The 20,508-nt window shown below is 41.4% G+C and overlaps 1 protein-coding gene across 4 annotated transcripts in view; it reads right to left on the bottom strand.

Moving 5' to 3' along the window:
- POU2F1 (POU class 2 homeobox 1) overlaps nucleotides 1–19,483 on the bottom strand; it is a 202,141-nt gene extending 182,658 nt beyond the window's left edge. For 2 of the 4 annotated variants that reach the window (XM_033199634.1, XM_033199629.1), the window contains exon 1: nucleotides 19,360–19,483. In XM_033199634.1, the coding sequence (XP_033055525.1) occupies nucleotides 19,360–19,420 (61 nt within the window). In that variant the 5' untranslated portion in view covers nucleotides 19,421–19,483. The remainder of the gene's footprint in view (nucleotides 1–19,359) is intronic. The other 2 variants (XM_033199632.1, XM_033199633.1) reach the window with 2 other exon arrangements.
- Between the last annotated feature and the right edge of the window lie 1,025 nt (nucleotides 19,484–20,508).

Genomic DNA, 20,508 nt, shown 5'->3' with positions numbered 1-20,508 from the left:
TGAGTTGTGTCATGTCAAAAAGCCTTTCCATAAAGTCCTACTCACAGCTTTAAGAAAAAAAAAAAGTATTTCCATCCCTAAAACTAAATAAATTATTTGTATTTTTGTCTTAGTATTTTTCTGAGTTTTTCTTTGAACAGTCAAATCTTTAATCTCTCCACCATTCTTTTTTGTGTATGGTGTAAAGTACAACCCTGACATACATTTTCTTCTTTTTTTCAAATGGATGGCCAACTGTTCCAACACCACCTGGCCCTTCTACCTACAATGTCAATTTCAATCATTTCAAGCACCTAAACTCTAGCTTAATGCAGAGAGGAAACTTTCATGTCTGCATTTAAGTAATCACTTTTCAAGTATATATTGTTGTTCAAGGGGCTATGTATTCTTCTTTTAGCATTTCCAGCACCTGCTAGAATGAGCATAAAAGTGAGGGTTGGGGTAGGAGTATCAAATTTGACTACAATGTCAAAATATAACCATTAAGCCACCAAAGCAGTTTACAGTGTGCATGTGTACCTGCAGTATGAATTAAAATTACCCCTTGAACTGCTGCCCATGGACAGCACTTTCAGGTATGTTCTTTTACTCTTGTAAAGCAGTGGCATCTATACCCGATAAGCACTGTATTTATTATAACTAGGAGTTAACTATGTCTTGATAACATGGCAAATAAGGACATGGGGAGTGAAGATTCACAAATATTCCAAATTTAAACTGTATATCTTTATTTTAAAATACTTTTAAAGTAGACTATTCAATCTAGTGTTCTCTGTCAGTTGACAAATGGTATGTCAGAAAAAGAACACTAGGTTAAATGACTGAATGACTGAAATTGACATTTTTGGTAGCACGGACAGGTACTGTTGGGACAGTTGGCTGTTCATTTGGGGGGAAAAAGTCTGTCAGGGTTACATCTTACATCATACAAAAAAAAGAACGTTGGAGAAAAATTAAAGATTTTTAAAGTGTGTGCCCGGATTCAGAATAGGAAAGGGGAGCCTAAAGAACAAAACTTTTCAGGATGTGCCCTGCACTGTTTAGGGCAAAGTACACTCTAGCCAGCCATCTAGACTAGTCTCCCTGAACAACATGAAAATCTTATCGCTCTACCTTCAATGATGTGTACCAACAAATATAATTTCAAACCCAATGCAACCCAGTATTTACTCTGAAAACATTTCTTGATAACCTACACTATGCCAATAACCTTGTACTAACTGTGAACAAAACAGGTATTTATGGAAGATTGCCTAAAGAATATGCAGTATCTCCATTCTTCTAATTATTCCAAAATCTTTTCCTGTTTTAGGTCAGACCATTTTGAATAGTCCTCACCCAATATCCTCATCTCCCACCATTTAACCGCCTCATTTGGCCTATAGAGGGGCATTCTGAAATTGGTTGGTGTGTCCACAGGAGGAAGGCTATTGAGGGCACTGTTTATTACATTACATAAGGTCCTCTTTATAAGGCCTCTGAGGAGAAGTTTCCTTCTGATCTTAGTACCAGGAATTGTACTTTTCTTAAAAGTTTGTTTTCAAATTTTATGGGCACCAATTGACCAAGTTTTCCTTGTTTGCATCATCTGTTAAGAAGTTTACAGAAGTATTTGGGCCCTATTGAATATTAGATTTTTATATTAGGTTTTTATATTTTTATTTTGCATTTCTTGCTATATAGTTTATGAATCTCTATAAACCACGTTAAATTTTTAAGGGGGAGACAAAATGAAACAAATAAATAAATGGATAAAATTTACATTAATGCATCTCAAAAAAATTTTTTTTTAATTTAAGGGATCAGAAAAAAGGTAACACGAGAAGTCAAGGGAGAAGAAGGATTTTAAGAATATACAGGCTGGGCGTGGTGGTTCACACCTGTAATCCCAGCACTTTGGGAGACCAAGGCGGGCAGATCACTTCAGGTCAGGAGTTCGAGACCAGCCTGGCCAACATAGTGAAACCCCATCTGTGCTAAGAATACAAAAAAATTAGCCAGGCATGGTGTCACACACCTATAATCCCAGCTACTCGGGAGGCTGAAGCAGGAGAATTGCTTGAACTCTGGAGGCGGAGGTTGAAGTGAGCTGAGATCACGCCACTGCACTCCTGCCTGGGCGACAGAGCAACACTCTGCCAAAAACAACAAAACAAACAAACAAACATATATATATATATGGATTTAAAAAAAAAAACAGTAACTCAATTAACTGGAAGAACAGGGGAAGGGGAATTAAGGACAAAAGGGGAAAGAAAAATGAAAGAATGCCCCCAAATAATGTATTTGTAGAAATTAGACAAATGGTAGTACAAAATGACTTTGTGTAAACCTAGTCAAGCTTACCACGTAAGTCACAAAATATTTACAAACACTTCTTATTCCACAGACATCACTCAAAATGGTAAAAATAACATACTGACAGTTGAAAAAGAAAATACAAAAATTACTTGATAAAAATTGCCAAAGCGTACCAGAAAAACAAAAAACAAGACCAATAGGACTGTTACTGTAACCTGTTTCTTTTCTGAGCTCTCTCCTCACCCATCCCAAATAGTAGAAAAAAAACTTATGTATGCAACAATCTGAATCTATTAACCTCTCAACGTTCTAAATAATCCAGCAGAAAGTCTAGGTAGGCGTTTACACTCCACAACATGCACAAGTATGTTCTCACTAGATAGCCTCTCTCCATTAAGGTCACTGTCATCTTCCCTCACCACCGAGACTTTACAATGCTGTCACTGCTGTATGTTAACCCTAGTTCACAAGTATTATCACCATCGAGCCATCTCTACTCAGTAGTTAAATACCTTCCTCCTTATTGTCAGCTTCCTTAAATTTCTTGCTTCCCACGTCCCAGAGAACTCCAAGTTTGTTAGGAGGTTAGGTGAAATCCAGCACTGAAAATATTTCAGGATTAGTCTTATGATTTCCAAGTCCTTGTGTAGGAAATAAACCCCTAGACTGCTAAAACTGTATTATCTTTCCATTTCTCTTTTATCCCTACCTCCCATATATTTGACTTAAAAATTAAAATGCCTTTAGAGAAAGCAGAGTTAAAAAAAAAAAAAAATGCTCACTCCAGTTCTCAGCTAAGAGAAACATTTTTGTGCAAGAGTAGAGTATGACTCTCCAGGACCACAGTGCCACAGCTGACCCATCCCTGCCCAGACTCTGCAACCATCCCCTCTCTATAAATGAACAGCTAATAGTGGGTTGCAAGTAAAAGATGTGACTACCAACAGGTAGACTGATTCAAGCTCCACATGCATCCCTAAGCTACTTCTCCAAAGAGGTATAGGAATTAGCTGCCGGGAAGGAGGTGGGTCAGGTACACATGGAAAGAGAATATTTAAGAAGTCATAAATTTTCAGGAAAACTACAAGTATTCTGAAATGGCCAAAACAGGAAAAATAAATCATTGTTGTACATTTGAAAACAAATGATAAAAGATTTTATATTTAATAAAATTGGTAAGATTTAATTTAATAAAAATTTATAATAAGATGTCAGCCGGGCGCGGTGGCTCATGCCTGTAATCCCAGCACTTTGGAAGTCTGAGGCAGGTGCATCATGAGGTCAGGAGTTCAAGACCAGCCTAGCCAAGATGGTGAAACCCCATCTCTACTAAAAATACAAAAATTGGCCGGACATGGTGGCAGGTGCCTGTAATCCCAGCTCCTCAGGAGGCTGAGGCAGAGAATGGCTTGAACCCGGGAGGTGGAGGCTGCAGTGAGCCGAGATCACACCACTGCACCCCAGCCTGGGCAAGAGAGCAAGCGTCTATCAAAAAAAAAAAAAAAAAGATGTCCAACTTAAGAGTAAAAACATTAAAATTAAAGCAATGAGGTGTTTTTCATCAACCTAGGAAAAATTTAAAAGACTAACAGTTAACAGTGCTGGAGAAACTGACACCATTAAATACTGTAGATAAAAAATATAGAGTGGTACTAAAAGCAACCTGACAACATGTACAAAATTTTTAAATGTGTATATTCTGTTAAAGTTTTTGGGAGACTACTATTTTGGACTAGCCTCCTCCACTAGGTCCCAGCAGAAAAGCACAAACCAGTATTTGGTTTTCTGTTCCCATATTAATTCACTTAGGATTACGGCTTCCGGCTCCATTCATGTTGCTGCAAAGAACATAATTTCATTAAACTGTTTATTTAAATGGGTGAACTAAAGAACAGACAGCCATGGGGGAAAAACACCAAGTATATAATAGGATATGCACTATGACTCCTTTTTTAAAAACTATGTGTACATGCATGACAGAAGCATGCACATCTAAATGTGGACATCTGCCTGCAACACATGGGAACAAATCCCAGGAAATGGGCTCAATCACCAAACCAGTCTCGTACTGGTCCTGATAGCATTATGTAATTAGCATTATGTAACTACTAAGATGTGATTCCAACAGCATAACCAGGCAATGGTTTTGCCACTATAGTCTAATCACCTGAAATCATACTATGATTTTTTCCAGCAACACTCACAAATTGGTAATTTATCTTAGACTATAGTGATGTTGAAGATGTCTCTCATAACATGAGAGCATTTTCAACAATTCCTTTCTAAATAATGATGATTGGCATATGAGTGTACATGTATAAAACAGTCTGCCAAAACAGCATTCTCCTTGGCCAGAGCATGAAGAAGCAGGCACTCGGGGGAAGGGAAAGCACTATGAAGAGGAAGGTGAGGGGACTTAGCAATGAATGTAGTGTAAAAGAAAAATTGAGAAACAAACAGCATTAACAACAAGGTGATGCAGGGCATGATTAAACAAGGTGTATATGACTGGAAACCAACGCCATGAAATAGCTGACTTCTCATTAGACAAAATAATCAACTGTTACGTTTCCTCAGCTGAAAGCTACAGCCCTAGTTTAGTAACAGCTTGGTAGGGGGGAAAGGAAGTGGTTGGTAAAAAGTGGTAAACAAATCCACCTTTTTGCATAATTTGCTTGCATATTAATTTTAAGTCACAACTCATTAGAGAACATTGAAATATCTTAAATTATGTTTTTATCAAAATAACATGTAAACAGAGCAATCCTAATTTTCTATTTCACCAACTGGGTCACAAAAAAATATTAATGCTGCCCCAGATGAAAATTATCCCAAGGTTAACATGTGCAATTAGCTTCAGTTTCATATATATTTGTTTTAACAGACAGGGTATTGCTCTGCTATCCTGGCTGGAGTACAGTGGTACAATCACAGTTCATCACAGCCTGGAACTCCTGGGCTCAAGAGGTCCTCCTGCTTCCGCATCCAGAGTAGTTAGGACTATAGGCAAGTACTACCACGCCTGGCTAGTATTTTAAATTTTTTTGCAGAGAGAGGGTCTCGCTATGTTGCCCAGGCCAGTCTCAAACTCATGGTCTCAAGCAATCCTCCCACCTCAGCCTCCCAAAGTGCTGGTATTACAGGCATGAGCCGCCATGTCTATCCTAAAATACAATTCTTAACAAAAACCCAAAATGTTCAGAATTTATGGGTTTCCAGGATCAGCAGTTTGCACACAACCAACTTCAAAAACATAGTCAGCACCTAGAAATCCTGAAAGCTAAGTTAACATTAGATCTGATAATCAATTGTCTGTGTCTCCAAAATGCAATACAGAGATAAGAATGCACACCTGATTCCAGAGCACACAATCTGGACCTGGGAACTGTACAAAGCACCGAGGTTAAACTCAGCATAAGAACTGTTAAATCTATAGATCCTAACAGTGGAAATTCTGCAATCCCAATTCCACTTGATATATTCTTCATCATTCTACTGGTTTGAAGCAGAAATTAATGGGTAAGAGCCTGATGATCTTAACTGCCTACTGCCATAATCAAAACAGAAACCTAGGTGTGTCACTTAGCCTCTTTAAGCCTCGGTTTCCTAACCTAAAACATGGGGTAACAATATACACCCCCATGGGGGTCACTGTAATTAACATAAATGCATGTAAAGCATTTAGTACAATAACTGGCACAAAAACTTGATACATTTTATTGCTGTTGTTACTAGGAATCAATGTATTTATTGAAAAGTATGGATTCTCACCCACAATTTCCAACTGTGGACTTGTCACTAAAAAGTACAAAGATCGGCCGGGCGCGGTGGCTCAAGCCTGTAATCCCAGCACTTTGGGAGGCCGAGACGGGCGGATCACGAGGTCAGGAGATCGAGACCATCCTGGCTAACACGGTGAAACCCCGTCTCTACTAAAATATACAAAAAATTAGCCGGGCGAGATGGCGGGCGCCTGTAGTCCCAGCTACTCGGGAGGCTGAGGCGAGAGAATGGCGTAAACCCGGGAGGCGGAGCTTGCAGTGAGCTGAGATCCGGCCACTGCACTCCAGCCTGGGCGACAGAGTGAGACTCCGTCTCAAAAAAAAAAAAAAAAAAAAAAAAAGTACAAAGATCATGCAAATAGCCTCATAATATGAAAATCATCTTCGGCTCTTCAGCTAAATCTCATTCTTACTGAACCAGCTATGCTGAACTTTGGTTCTCTGAAAGTTCTGTGTTTTCATTAGTTTCAAGAATTGTATGTGCAGTCATGCATCACTTAACGATGGTATGTCATTAGACGATTTTGTCATTGTGTGATCACAGAATGTATTTACATAAACCCAAATGGTATAGCCTACCATATACCTAAACTATATGGTATAGCCTGTTGCTCCTAGACTACAAACCTGTACAGCATGTTATTCTACTGTTGTACTGCAGGCATCCTAACACAATGGTAAGTATTTGTGTATTTAAAAATACCTAGGCCAGGCACTGGCTCACATCTGTAATCCCAGCACTTTGGGAGGCCAAGCCAAGAGGACTGCTTGAGTCCAGGAGTTCAAGACCAGCCTGGGCAACATGGCAAAACCCCGTCTCTACAAAAAAAAAAAAAAATTAGCTGGGCATGGGTGCGTGTGCCTGTGGTACCAGCTCCTCAGGAGGTTGAGGTGGGATGATCACCTGAGCCCTGGAAGGTAGAAGCTGCAGTCAGCTGCGACTGCACCACTGCACTCCAGCCTGGGTGACAGAGCGAGATCCTATTTAAAAAAACAAAAAAATCATTAATTAAATAATTAAAAAATAAAAATATTTAAACATAGAAAAAGTACAGTTAAAAACATGGTATAAAAGATTTAAAAATGGTACACCTGTAGAGGGCATTATCTGAATGGGCTTGCAAGACTGGAAGTTGCTTTGGGTGAGTCAATGAATGAAGACTCAGTGAATGTGAAGGCCTATGGCATTACTGTACACTTTAAAAACACTATATACTTAGGTTACACTAAATTTATAAGAAAAACATGTCTGTGTTCAATAATAAATTAACTAGCTTACTGTAACTTTTTTTTTTTTCTTTTGAGATGGAGTCTCACACTCTGTCACCCAGGCTGGAGTGCAGTGGCACAATCTCCGCTCACTGCAACCTTCACTTTCCAGGTTCAAGCAATTCTCCTGCCTCAGCCTCCCAAATAGCTGGGATTACGGGCGTGCGCCACCACACCCAGCTAATTTTTGTATTTTTTGTAGAGGCGGGGTTTCACCATGTTGGCCAGGCTGGCCTTGAACGCCTGACCTTAGGTGATCCACCCACCTCGGCCTCCCAAAGTGCTGGGATTACAGGCCTGAACCACCACGCTGGGCCTACTGTAACTTTACTTTATAAGCTTTAAAATGTTAAAAACTTTTTGACTCTTATAGTAACAGTTTCAAACATATTGCATAGCTGTATAAAAAAATGTTTTCCTTATATCCATATTCTATAAGCTATTTTCTATTTAAATTTTTTAATTTTTTACCTTTTAAATGTTTTTGTTAACAACTAAGACACAAACACAGACATCAGCCTAGGCCTACACAGGGTCAGGATCATCACAATGTCACTAGGAGATAGGAATGTTTCAGTTCTGTTATAATCTTATGGGACTGCCATTGTATACTGGTCCATAGACTGAGAAGTCATTATGCGGTATGTGATTGCACAGCTGACCCTTGAACAAAATGGGTATGAACTGTGTGGGTCCACCTAAATCAGGTTTTTTCAATCATATGCAAATTAAAAATACAGAATTCATGGGAGGCAAACAGTTCATATTCACAGGGGCTCTGAGGCTCAGGGCCCAGGCACACTTTTCACATACTCGGGTTCCACAGGGCCTACTGCAGGACTTAAGCATGTGCAGATTTTGATATTGGTGTGGGGAGGGGGGCGGGGGGGGAATCCTGGAACCAATCCCCTTGTGGTATGCCCCTGTGTATAATGAGGGATGTCTGAGATGTCTGCATAGTGTTCCCCTTGCTCAGAACATGTTCAATTCCACTTCTCACTCCCAGGCCTTGAACTGATAAATTCCTATTCATCTTTCACATCTCAGTGTAAACATGATATCCTCAGAGAGCCCCTTCCCAAATCCTCTTGTCCAGATTAGGAGTCCCCACCTTATGCTCCTGGAGTATTTCTTTTTTTTTTTTTTTTGAGACGGGAGTCTCGCTCTGCCGCCCAGGCTGGAGTGCAGTGGCCGGATTTCGGCTCACTGCAAGCTCCGCCTCCCGGGTTTACGCCATTCTCCCACCTCAGCCTCCCGATTAGCTGGGACTACAGGCGCCCGCCACCTCGCCCGGCTAGCTCCTGGAGTATTTCAAACCTCCCATTTCCTACTCACTAAACTACGACCAATGTTATTTAATATATGATTTCCCCAATAGACCAATATACACTTTGAGAGGACAGAGATGGTATCTTATTCATTACTCTATCACCTGTGCTCAGTACATTACAAAGAGCAGAAGCTCTATAAATATTTGTTGAATTAAATGAATGAAAAAACTGGCCATATTGGTTCATCATAATCTAGTTTTTATTCACATTGAATACCACAATTCTTGATAAGCTTACTACCTTTGTTCATTCGCATTCTAATAGGATGTTTCAAGTTTAAAGGCTAAATCCCATCTTCAGTACTACCCACTGCATAAAATTTAGCTCTCCTACTAGGACAGAACCAGGCTTATCATGTTCTATATTTTTAATAAATGCTCAGGTAAGCCAAACTGATCAAAATATCTGTTATATTTACTGGTCTTCACCCAAAAGATGTTTGTGAATACTTCCAGCTTAAAAAGAAAAAAAAAAGTTATGAAAACTATTTATCCAGCCCAGTCCATAATTTTACCAATAAGAATCCTACGGGTTGGAAAAGTTTAGTGATTTATTCAGGATCAGAAAGCTATTATAGTTCATGCTAAAAGCAGAATAAGGATCCAAGTCTCCTAATTCTCAGTCTGTCTTTCCAGTATAGGGCCTTTCTGGTGCATTAATTGAAAACCATTATTCAAGGTATGTTAAGCAATAAATAATCTTGAAGTGCAACGAGTAATCATTTAATGTTACCAAATCACCTCTAGAGTTTTTTTAAAGTATGGATTTTCAGACATCTACTGTATTAGAAATTGGGCCTTCTCATGTTGAAAAAGTTCCAAGGGTGATTCTTGTCACAACAAAGATTGAGAACCACTAATTCCATCAACCAAGCATTCATTATTTGTTGAATGTCTAGGCCTACTCTGTCCCTACCAGTATGTTCCTGCACTCAAAGTTCTTAGGACAAGATTTACTTACATAATCTATTACAGAAGAAAATAGGACTGTGTATAATGAAGTGCTGAATTGGGTAGCTGAACACAAATTAAGTGCTAATTTCAGAGAAAGTATGACAGGGGCTGAGATTTGACAGATGGCTATTTGTGGAGATAAAGAAATGGACAGACAGGTCCCTTAAGATAAATAAGGACAAAAGTTTTCAAGTCATGACCAGCAGAAGTCCTAAGGATCCTGTGAAAGTGCCTCAAAAGCTACTGTGGAAAGGAGGCGGAAAATGCTTTTCTTGCTCCAACGTCCAATTTTAATAAGAACAGTTCCACTTTTGCCCTTAAAAAAGAACACCAAAGTTTCAAGTTTGAAATCCCTTATTTTACAAATGTAATTAAAAAAAAAAAACGCATGGTGAAGTAACTTGTCCTAAAGTTACAAAGCTAATTAGTGATAGAGAAGCCAGGTCTCTGAATACCAGTACTTTTTTTCACTACCATACCTTACACCATGGCCTTCCAATGGAGGAAAAAGTGTGAGTAAAGGTTCACAAACAACGTCCCACACACACTGACCTGACTAAAACACTGGGTGCACTTTCAGGTCACGTGTCTCAAACTGGGATTGAGGCTGCGAGGATGGTAATGGGAGCAAGTCTCAGGCAAGTCTCAGGATAAATTATAGCCATCCTCCCAAGACAGATCTTCAAATTTTAGAGAGATTTCTTAAAAAATTAAAACCTGATAATATGCTGTATTTGTGGTAGAAATGGAGAATAAGGGCACTTCCTTGGTGGAATTGTTGAGTCATACTATTTAAGGAAGTAGTAAGGATAAGAATGCATAGGCAAGGGTGGGGGCTAGATAAAAGAATGCCCTGAAATCAAGAGAAGTCTGTATCTGCTTCAATGCAACACCTCCACTGTATAAAGTTTTCAGAAGAGTACTAGAAGTGTCCATTCCTCCTAAGATGCTGGCTGCTCCAAAAAATGAACAACCTACAGTCAGGGGCCCCACAAAATCCATCAGTTGCTAAAGCTTCTGCTTCTCTACAGCAGCACAAGTAATAAAATTCCTGATTTTACTCCTGTGCTCATGTAAGAAAAACTATTAGAGAGTTACTTTAAAAATGCTTCTGCTATCAATTTGTTACTCCCCACAGCATCCCTCTAACACTGGTATTATCACCATCGTATTGTTGAAGAAAATAACCTTAGAAGACAGTGCCAAAGCCAAAATGAGATATCTAGAATTTACAATGTTCAGATTCAATACTCAGTCCACACGCACAGTGGCATGAGCATCTCAACCCTAGTATTAATGTTTATCAAACGTTTAATTCACTAAAAAATTTTCAGTTTTCACAAGGAATCTACAACCTAGTAAGACCCACCCAAACATGTCTCACATGACATGCCAAAGTGAATCCACTGACTTACTCCCCAAACGGCTCCTTCTCCCAACATCGTTACATCTGCTTATGGTAATGCTCTTTTCTGGATAACCTAAATTCAAAACCTTGATCATCTCTTTGCATCTAATTAGTTGCTAAACACTTTAAGGGCTCTGATCATGGCACTGTCCATACAAAAAAAAAAAAAAAAAATTTTTAAAACAATTCAGTGACTTCCTGCTGCCTAGCAAATAAATTCCAAACTCTTAACACCAACACAAAGGATTCAGAGCTCTCCACAATAGAGCCCCAAAGTGCCTTAATACACAGCCTAAATAACAGCTAACCTGGAAGTCTTGCTATTACCCACACTTAACGCCTATAAAAACACATGACCTTGAGAAAGTCACTTAATCTGAGTTTTATTTTACTCAACTATAAAATGGGTATAGTAACGCTTGCCTGAAAGGACTGAGGTAATGAAAATGAGAATGTGGCTATAAATTTTAAAGTACTATAAAAATACAGACACTATCATTATGTCACGGTTATGGTAATGTTATTTATACCTGCCTTGCTCCAGAAAGGATGTAAGGTGGCCCACATAAAACAAGATAAAAAGAGTTTAAAGATGGAAGCAATAAAAGAAATACAAAACAAATGTATGGACAAAAAATGGATCTACTAATCAGGCTAACAGAAATGTAAACATAATTGCCTACGCATGTGCTTTTCAGGTTAATAATTTGACCTAAACATTGTAGTTTGATTTGAAAAGGAAACTAAGTCAATTAGACAATTCAGCGTCCATAAGACTAAAACCAAACAGTTTCCACTGTAAAGACCAGGCAAGAATTTCTCCCAAAGGTCCTTATTCCATGTAATGTAATTGGACAATATCCTCAACACCTTTATCACGGCTTATTTCATAAATCATTAGACTGAAAGTCTCTTGAGGTCAAGTAATTTTTAAATTATGTTTGTATCTCTAGTAGCACCTACAGTAATTAGTTAATAAACCAAATACTTCTATATAATGGTTTCTATGGATCTAATCTCTCCCTTCCTGTTTCAAACCATCTTGCACACCACCACATTACTCCTATCATTTTTATCACACCAGTCCCTATTTCAAAATCCTCCAACAGCTTTCCTGCACATATAATAAATGCTTCCTCATTCTTTACCTATACATCACAATGTTGAACAGAGCCTCCCCTGCAATGGCCTTCCCTGTATTCCCATTCCTCTAAATTCTTTTTGCCCTTTAAAGCTTGGTTTAAAAGTCTCACCTTCTACACAAAGCCTTCTCTGACTGACAGCAATGGGGCAGGAGGAGAGAGTGGGAGGTGAGAGACAGAAGTCTTGTGTTCTTATCTGTTACTGAATAGTTAAGTGACTGTGGGCAAGTCACTAAACCATTGTGAGAATATTTCCTCATCTGTGAAGCAAAAGCTTTAGGAAAGATTATATCAAAATTACCTTCCAGCTATAATATATTCTAGGATGCTCTGGCTCTTTCAAACTTGGACACACCCTGATCTATTCTCCGATCTTCATTATCTGTTACATATTTTAATATGTAATTACATACATTGTTTTTCAATTTTTCCCGCTTAAGTAAACATACCAACTCCTCTGCAGCAGTCATATTTCCTTGTTATCCCCAAAGACTACAGGCATAGGACCAGGTACATAGCAGATACCCTTTATAAACTAGGATGGTAACTATCTTAAAACATTAATTATAATATTGCTTGCTGCGATATGAATCAGCCAAAAAAGGTTGTATTTTTCATTAAGCAGACCACTAAAATAAGCGTACTAAAACAAGACAACACCTAAGTCACTTATCCATATAAAACTATATTCCCTTTAAGTATCAGTGCAACTCCATTAAGGTGATCAATGTTTAAGCAAAAATGAGTCTTTTAACACACAGCATATTGTTCATTTTCCAGCCATTCCTGTTTATATCTTCTATTGCAAAGAGAAAGCTCAATAGAGGGGTTTGGAAACCCTGCCATGATAATAATTATTATTTTATTGATTTAATTTCATATACAATTTCTATATTCCAACATAAAAAGCATAACGTTACAAAGAATTATGAAATAAATAATGTGAGAAATTGCACTTGCTATGACTTTCAATATTGAAGACTTAGTAAAGCTACTACAAACACTTAGCTTTGTGCAATGTGAACACTGGCTTTTAAAAAAAAGTTAGTATAATGTATCCTCTCCGGATAAATGTCCAGGAGTTCCAGTAGTTTAAAAGAAATCTGGGCCAGGTGTGGTAGCTCATGCCTGTAGTCCCAGCACTTTGGGAGGCCACAGTAGGACTGCTTAAGGTCAGGAGTTTGAGACTAGCCTAGGCAACACAGCAAGACCCCATCCCTTAAAAAAAATTAAAAATAAGATAAAATAAATAAATAAAAGATAATCTGATAAATCTAGAGGTTTGCCGATTCCTCTTTTGCTCAATTACTAGTCCTGTAAGCAAAATGTAGACAACACCAAAAACTTGAGTATTTGCTTAATTGGAAAAAAAAAAAAAAGTAAATAAATAAATAAATAAAACCCAAAACAAAAGAGCTCTATTAGTCATTGAGTACATATCAGTGCTCAAAAAATTCACACCCCATAGTAAAAACACAACAGAACCCCATAAACATAAGCACTCTAGGCAAGGAGCATCTTCAAATCAGGCTCCACTCATGCTATTTTTGTTTCCATTGTTATTACTGCTGAAACAGTTTATAAGAGCTCATCACCTGTTCAGAACACAGAAATACTTCGGTACCAACAAATCAATTTATTCCTAAGAATTAAAATCTACAGTTACTCAACTATCTTTACTGTTGAAACATCAATAATGCACAAACATGTCCAGCAAAAGATGCATAAGGAAACTGCTATATCTCTGTGAACCTTAATTATTATCCCTTTCAACCACTCAAAAAGGTATTTACATCCTTTAAGCAACACAGTAAGAATTAAGCAAAATGGTGACTCAAAGTTATCCCCAAAAAAGGAAAAGGAAAAAATGTATGCAGAAAGGGTACAGAAATTCAAAGCACATATGTCACTAAATCAAATCGACAACTTTCAACTCTAATGCCCAAGAAATAGTAACTGCGTTTGTTCAGGCATTTAGCATTTAAGGAGGGATCAGAAACAAGAACATGGGTGACCAAAAAGAGTCATGTTTTATCTGTGACCTGGTCTGTTCCCTAAACACAAATCATTTGAATAGTTCTAAATTCAAATGCAATCACTTTCACTAGGAAAAACACATTCCTGCTTAAAATCAGGCTTCATAGCAAGTCTTTACTAATCACAAAAACTGTGTAATTAACACAATTATATAAAGGCAAATTAGTGAGTCACACAATATTATTTTTAATGGTGCTTGAAAGACTAATATGCAAAAATTACAACTATGGGGTTTCAACATCAAAAAACGAAACAAAAATAGCCGGTAACAGCAAGGCAATCACTACTACATAATATTACAGTCTTCCAAGTACAAAGGAAACATTCATGAAAATGAGTGACCAACTTAAAAAACACAAATAAATTCAAGATGAAGGAATACAGATTCAAGAAACAGGTCAAATATTTCCATTTTTAATCGGAAATACTTAACATTCAAATTTCCACTTCTGTTATTTTAGAATCACCTGCCTAAGATATTCAAGGTTCTATTAAATATCTCCGGTGGCTTGAGAAGAGCAATGTAACATTTTGAGCCCTGAACTTACTCCAAAATCCACTAATCAGATGAATGGCAGATTGACAATTACTTCAAACTAAGGCAGCAAGGAAACACGTTACATTTACACTGCTTTATACTACCTATTGATGCAGAGAATAGTAAATTTAAAATATGGCAGAACACTACACCTGAATTCATTTAAACCCAAATAATAGCCACTGTTTGTTTTTCCCTTGTCTACTGGGATTTTTGACAAGGAAAGGAATTACAAACTAATTTGAGGGAAGAGGTTAAAAATTACTCTTACAGTAATGGTTTGGAAGCAGAACAGTCCTTTAGAAATCAAAAACAGTTGGTCAGCGGTCACATGAATTTTCAAGACCTTGATTCAAAAGTATCATTATAATTAATAGGTGGGAGAGTTAAGAAAGTGACAATGAGCCAGGTGTGGTGGCTCACACCTGTAATCCAGCACTTTAGGAGGCCGAGGTGGGTGGATCACTTGAGGTCAGGAGTTCGAGACCAACCTGGCCAACATGGTGAAACTCCACCTCTACAAAAAATACAAAAATTAGTCGGGCGTCATGGTGTGTGCCTGTAGTCCCAGCTACTCAGGAGGCTGAGGCAGGAGAATCGCTTGAACCCAGGAGGCAGAGGTTGCAGTGAGCCGAGATCGCACCACTGCACTCCAGCCTGGGAGACAGAGCAAGACCCTGTCTGGCAAAAAAACCAAAAAAATAAAGAAGAAAGTGACAATGGATTTCCTAGAAATACGCAGGAAGCTACTTGACAGATGTAAAAGCAGACAGGCAGGTTATAAACTCATGTGGGTTCAAAAGTAACCTAAAATACTCTTATCAAATTTGGATCACAAATTCAAGTTAGAAATAAAGCACAGCAATTTTATCACATTCTTCAGAATCTGAATCATCACCTTAAAATAAACTAATTAAAATTAGAGAAACGTCTTACAAGAAAATCTATTAATATATCAAAAATTCCAAGTGCAATCACTGTTGCAATGGAACAATTTTAAAAATCACTAATCAATCAAAAGAAAATGAACAAACTAGTCCAAACTAAGATAAATCCAAAAAGAATTCTGAATTTTAAAAAAACTGTTTTCAAAGCACATGCTTTCCTGTAAATATCTACCTTATTTTCAACATTATCATTTCCACCTAAAAGAATACATAGCCCTCATTACTCACTGAAATGGATTCTAAGGCAAATGGTCGCTACACTAGCCTAAGCCATGCTCTGATTAAGAAACACAGTTTCTTACAAAAGTTTAGGAGACCACAACAAACATATCTAAAATAAGCATTTATACGGGTCACTTCTATGATTATATTTATCTAAAACCCAAATACTCCATTTGAGAATTTTGAGGAAATGAATTTTTACAACAGCATTAAAAGTAAACCAAAATATAAGGCCAGTTAACAACATCCATCCTCTTCTGTATTACAAAAACTGTAACAGTGAAATTTTGTTTGTAAAATCCAATGTACAGTTTATCATTTTGTATAAAATATCTACAGCCTTAGTAGTGGTTAAATTGCAGCTATAAAGGAAATTGTCCCGAGATAAATGGTTTCCCTACGAGAAGGCTTCACTGCTACACTTCACCTCAGGACAATAAATCAAATTAACTGCACCTTGTCCTCTGTCCAATGACATCATCAGTTTGACCACATCTTGGGAATCTGGTGCAAAAACATATGCTATTTAAGGCATGAAATTATATTACTGCTTTTTGTCCATCCGACTTCATACTTCAGGTCTCTGAAGCAGTCATTCACCTAAAGGTTCTCTTAAAAGCTACAGATTTTTTTTTCCTGCTGCATTCAGGGCCTACCTACTGTGAGTGAAAGAAGAAAAATGGTGAGAACTGGTTATCTGAAATTAACTTGTGTTTAGTCCATCAAACCTAGAATTTTGTTACAGATTAAGCTTAAGATCAATGTCCCACAAAATACATAGCTGGCCACTCACCAAACTGTCTTAACATAATTTCAAAGGTTTAAACCCCAGTCCTCTAATACTTCCCTCAACTACGCAGCGGTAAACATCCACCAATGAGAGACAACAGCAGTCACACTCACACTCACACACATCCCCTACACAAAATAAAAATGTTAAAGAAAATTTTACCCCAGGAAAGACCAAAAATCAAAATTACCGTTTCCTCTAAACAGTAAAAGTTAATCTGCCTCTCACAGGCCAATTGTCCTAAGTCTAGATAAAACATAAAATCAATTCTGACAACTTAAAGAAGAGGGGCGGGTGTGCTGGGAGGAGAATAAGTTCCAAGACCAGGGTAAACACAATGCCTGTGTTTATTCTTCTTTTTTCACTCATTTAACCATGACACAAATACTCAAAGAAAACATAACCCCATTTTTGTTTTCAGTAATGCTACAATTAAAATAAGCAAGTCTATGACAATGATAGCACAAAATTTACGTCAGCTCCATTTTAAATTAGAATGAAGATGTTCGAAAGGGAGCATCACAGCAAGAAATTATGAAAGTGTTAATTGGAATTTCTAATATTTAGCTACTCCACAACTCTTAGAGGAAAAGAAAAATGTCTCAGTTTCACAAATACTGCAGATCTTCACAAAGCCTTAAAGTACTTAACATGGGGGTGGGGAGCAACCGGGGTACCCATCCCCAAAACAAAGTGATTTGGATTAAACCGAAATAAATTTCATAGGCTCTGAAAATGAAATACAGGACAGATTTTTTCCCCCTAGGCCCAATACTACTGCAAACTATAAGAAAGTCTTTTTAAGAGAAAACAAACCATATCAGAGTTGATACTTAGCTAGGAGCTGTTTTAATGCTAGCAAAGCCCCAAGAGAGTTTGTTTTGCCCGCGGAGGAGGGGAAAGTGTGTGGAAGTTGGTGGAGGTAGTCATTTTGGTTATTAGTAAATAAATCAAGCAGCACAGAACATGAGGCCTAGGCAACTGCTAGAGGAGCCAAGGCCTAGCTTTCCCCCTCTCTTCCCAGCACGGCCTGGGTTTGATCTCAGAGCCCTGTGGATTGCCAAGGAAAAAAAAAGAATCATATCGAACCACAAAAGCACATGGGGCGAATGTAAAATATAAACACGGCGTTGGGCTGTGAGTGGCTGTTATTAAAGGTCTGAATTACTAAACATGAGAGGCGGGGAAAGCCAGGCGGCCATTTCAATAATATAAACCTCCCCGAATTAGACATTATTCAAATGAGAAGAGGTTCGGCTAAGCAGAGAGTAAAGACGACCCAGCACCCAGCGAGAAAACACCGCCACAGAAGAAGGGAGGGGGATCCCCGTCCCTCCCCACCGACTCCCAGCAGGAGAGAGGAAATCGAGATCAACTTGTCAGGCCAGCCCATTCTAGGGCAGGAGGGCAGCCCTTTACATCCAAGTTCTCGGGAGGCCTCTGGGAGCTTCTAGGGCCTCGGAGCGAGAGGCCCCGGAGGGCCACCCGCCCCGTGCGTCCGGGTCAGGCGCAGGGGGTGTGGGGAGCGGCGTGGGGGGGGCAGCGGGGAGGGGCAAAGGGAGACGGAGGTCAGACCACGCCAGGCACCTCCAGCCCAACTCGCCCGCGAAGCCCCGGCGGACGATGCAAAGGGGCTGCCGGCCGCCGGCCAGGGGCGCGCGGGCCGCCCCAGAAGACATCCCCTCGGAAGGAACTTGTCCCAAGGACTCCTTCCAACCCAGTCCACCCCCTAGGGGGGCGACGCAGACCCCTGCGCGGGTTCCCCACCCCCGCCGCCCCAGGCCATCTCTTAGCGCCCACGACCGCTCACCCCTACCCACCTAGAGAGCAGGCCTGGCTTGGGTCAGGCCACCACACCGGGGACCACTGGGGCGCGGCCGAGGTGCCTGGGGCCGTGACCCCCGGGCTCAGCCCCGCTTGGACCCCCGTGCGGTGGCGGGGCGCGAGCAGGGAGCTCTCCCCGCGCGCACCCCCGGTTGCCCTGAGGGCCGCCCCCCGAGGCGGGCAGCGCCCCCCCGCCCGGGCCCGCTCCCGCTCCCGGGGGAAGACGCGTGCGGGTGTCCGGCCGCCGGGGTCCGCTCCGGCCCCGCCGCCTCCCCGGCATTGTGCTCGCCGCCGCCTCCATCCCCCTCCACGCCCCCCACCCCGCGCCCGCTCGGCCCCAGCCGCCCGCCCGCGCCCCACTGCGCCCCGCCGCGCCCCGCCAGCCCAGCAGCTATGAATATGTAAAATGTCTTTATTGTCCTCTCTCTCTGCCCCGGCCCCGTCGCCCCGCCGCGGACCCGCTCGGGTTCGGGCAAGGCGGCTAGGAGGCGGCAGCGGCGGCCGGCGGAGGAGGAGGGCCGGTGCCGGCGGGCGGGCGGCGGGCGGCGAGCGGCGGCGGGGTGGGCCAGGGGCAGGAGGAGGGCGGTGGATCGCAGCCCCCTTTGCCCCTTGTCTTCCCCCTCCGCCTGGCCGCTCCGAGCCTCTTTCCCCCTCCGCTCGGCGCCCGGCGGGGGCTCCGTGCTCCCCGGCCCCCCATCTCCCCGCCGTTAATTATAATAATCCTGAGTACTAATAAATTATGCTAAGTCGCGGGGGGGGCAGCGGGAGCCGGGGTTGAGTATGAATATGAATATGTAAAATGCTGTAATGATTACCTGCTGCTGCTGCCGCCGCGGCTGAACTCTCATCTTGACTCGCTGCTCCTCCGTCCGCCATTTTGAATATTTTAACCAAAATCGCCCGGTCGATAAACCCTCCCTCGCTCTGCCTCCCCTCCCCCCTCCCGCCCTGCTTGCCTCCTCCCTCCTCTCCGCCCCCTCCCGCTCCTTCCTCTCCCCGGGCGCGCGCCAGGGGGCGCTGTTCGCCCCGGCCCCCTCAGAAGAGCTCCACCCCCGTCTCGCGCTCTGCGCACGCGCCTTCGGGCCGCTGTAGCCCTTCTGTAGCTAAAGCAGCGCCCTCAATCTGCCAGTCACCCCTTCGCTTGATTTTTCGTCTCGGCTCTGCGCATGCGCGTCTTTCTCCACGCGCCTGAAGTGTGGCCGGCGCATGCGCTCCCTCTAGCTCGGAACCAGATTATATAGTGCCCTGGGCGTTTGTGTCGTCTTAAGACTTCTCCCTTTTCCTTCCGCCTTGCTTCCCTCCCGGCTTCGCTCCGGTCTCCCCTAGTGGCCTGTGGCATTGTAAATGCAGGGCAAGGAGCACAGCGGCCAGGAGCGTGGGGGCGCGTGGAGGGGCAGTGGGCGGCCGGCGTGCCCTGTGCTCCGTACTTTCTTCAGGCTTTCCGCGCAGTTGAAACATTGGCAACAATGGAGAAGCCGCTCCTCGCTAGGTAATTTCCGGCCCTCTGGGCAGGTAGAGGCGGAAACGACCGCAGCGGGGGCTGGGCATGAGACACCTGCTGAGCCACACGCGGGCCTCCCGCTTTAAATTTGAATCCGAACTAATCCCCGCCCCCGGCTCTGCCAATGCAGGAGACACGGCCCCGGCAAACGCGAGGGGGAGTGTCCTGTGATTGTTTTAATTAGCCCTAAATCTCTTCTGCTCTACTTGCTTCTAACGCCCAGCTGGCTTCCTCGGCAACTAGGCGTCTTATTAAGTCGCTAATTTCCACCCTACCCTTCTTTTCTGCCTTCACGCCCCTCTGACGCCGCTCCCCCGATCGAAACAGACCCCGTCTTCTGAGGCTTTCCCCTCCTTTTTCCCGCCTTGGAACACCTTTTAAAACCTAGCCGTAAGCTGATAACTAATAAAAATGTCGAAATCAACGTAACTTCATCGTGAATTTTATTTTACTGTGTTTCTCA

Source organism: Trachypithecus francoisi, unplaced genomic scaffold (assembly GCF_009764315.1).
Source record: "Trachypithecus francoisi isolate TF-2019V2 unplaced genomic scaffold, Tfra_2.0 Lachesis_group5, whole genome shotgun sequence".
NCBI classification, from domain to species: Eukaryota; Metazoa; Chordata; class Mammalia; order Primates; family Cercopithecidae; genus Trachypithecus; species Trachypithecus francoisi.
The sequence above is the reverse complement of the archived record's forward strand: the minus strand, read 5'-3'. Positions and strand labels throughout refer to the sequence as shown.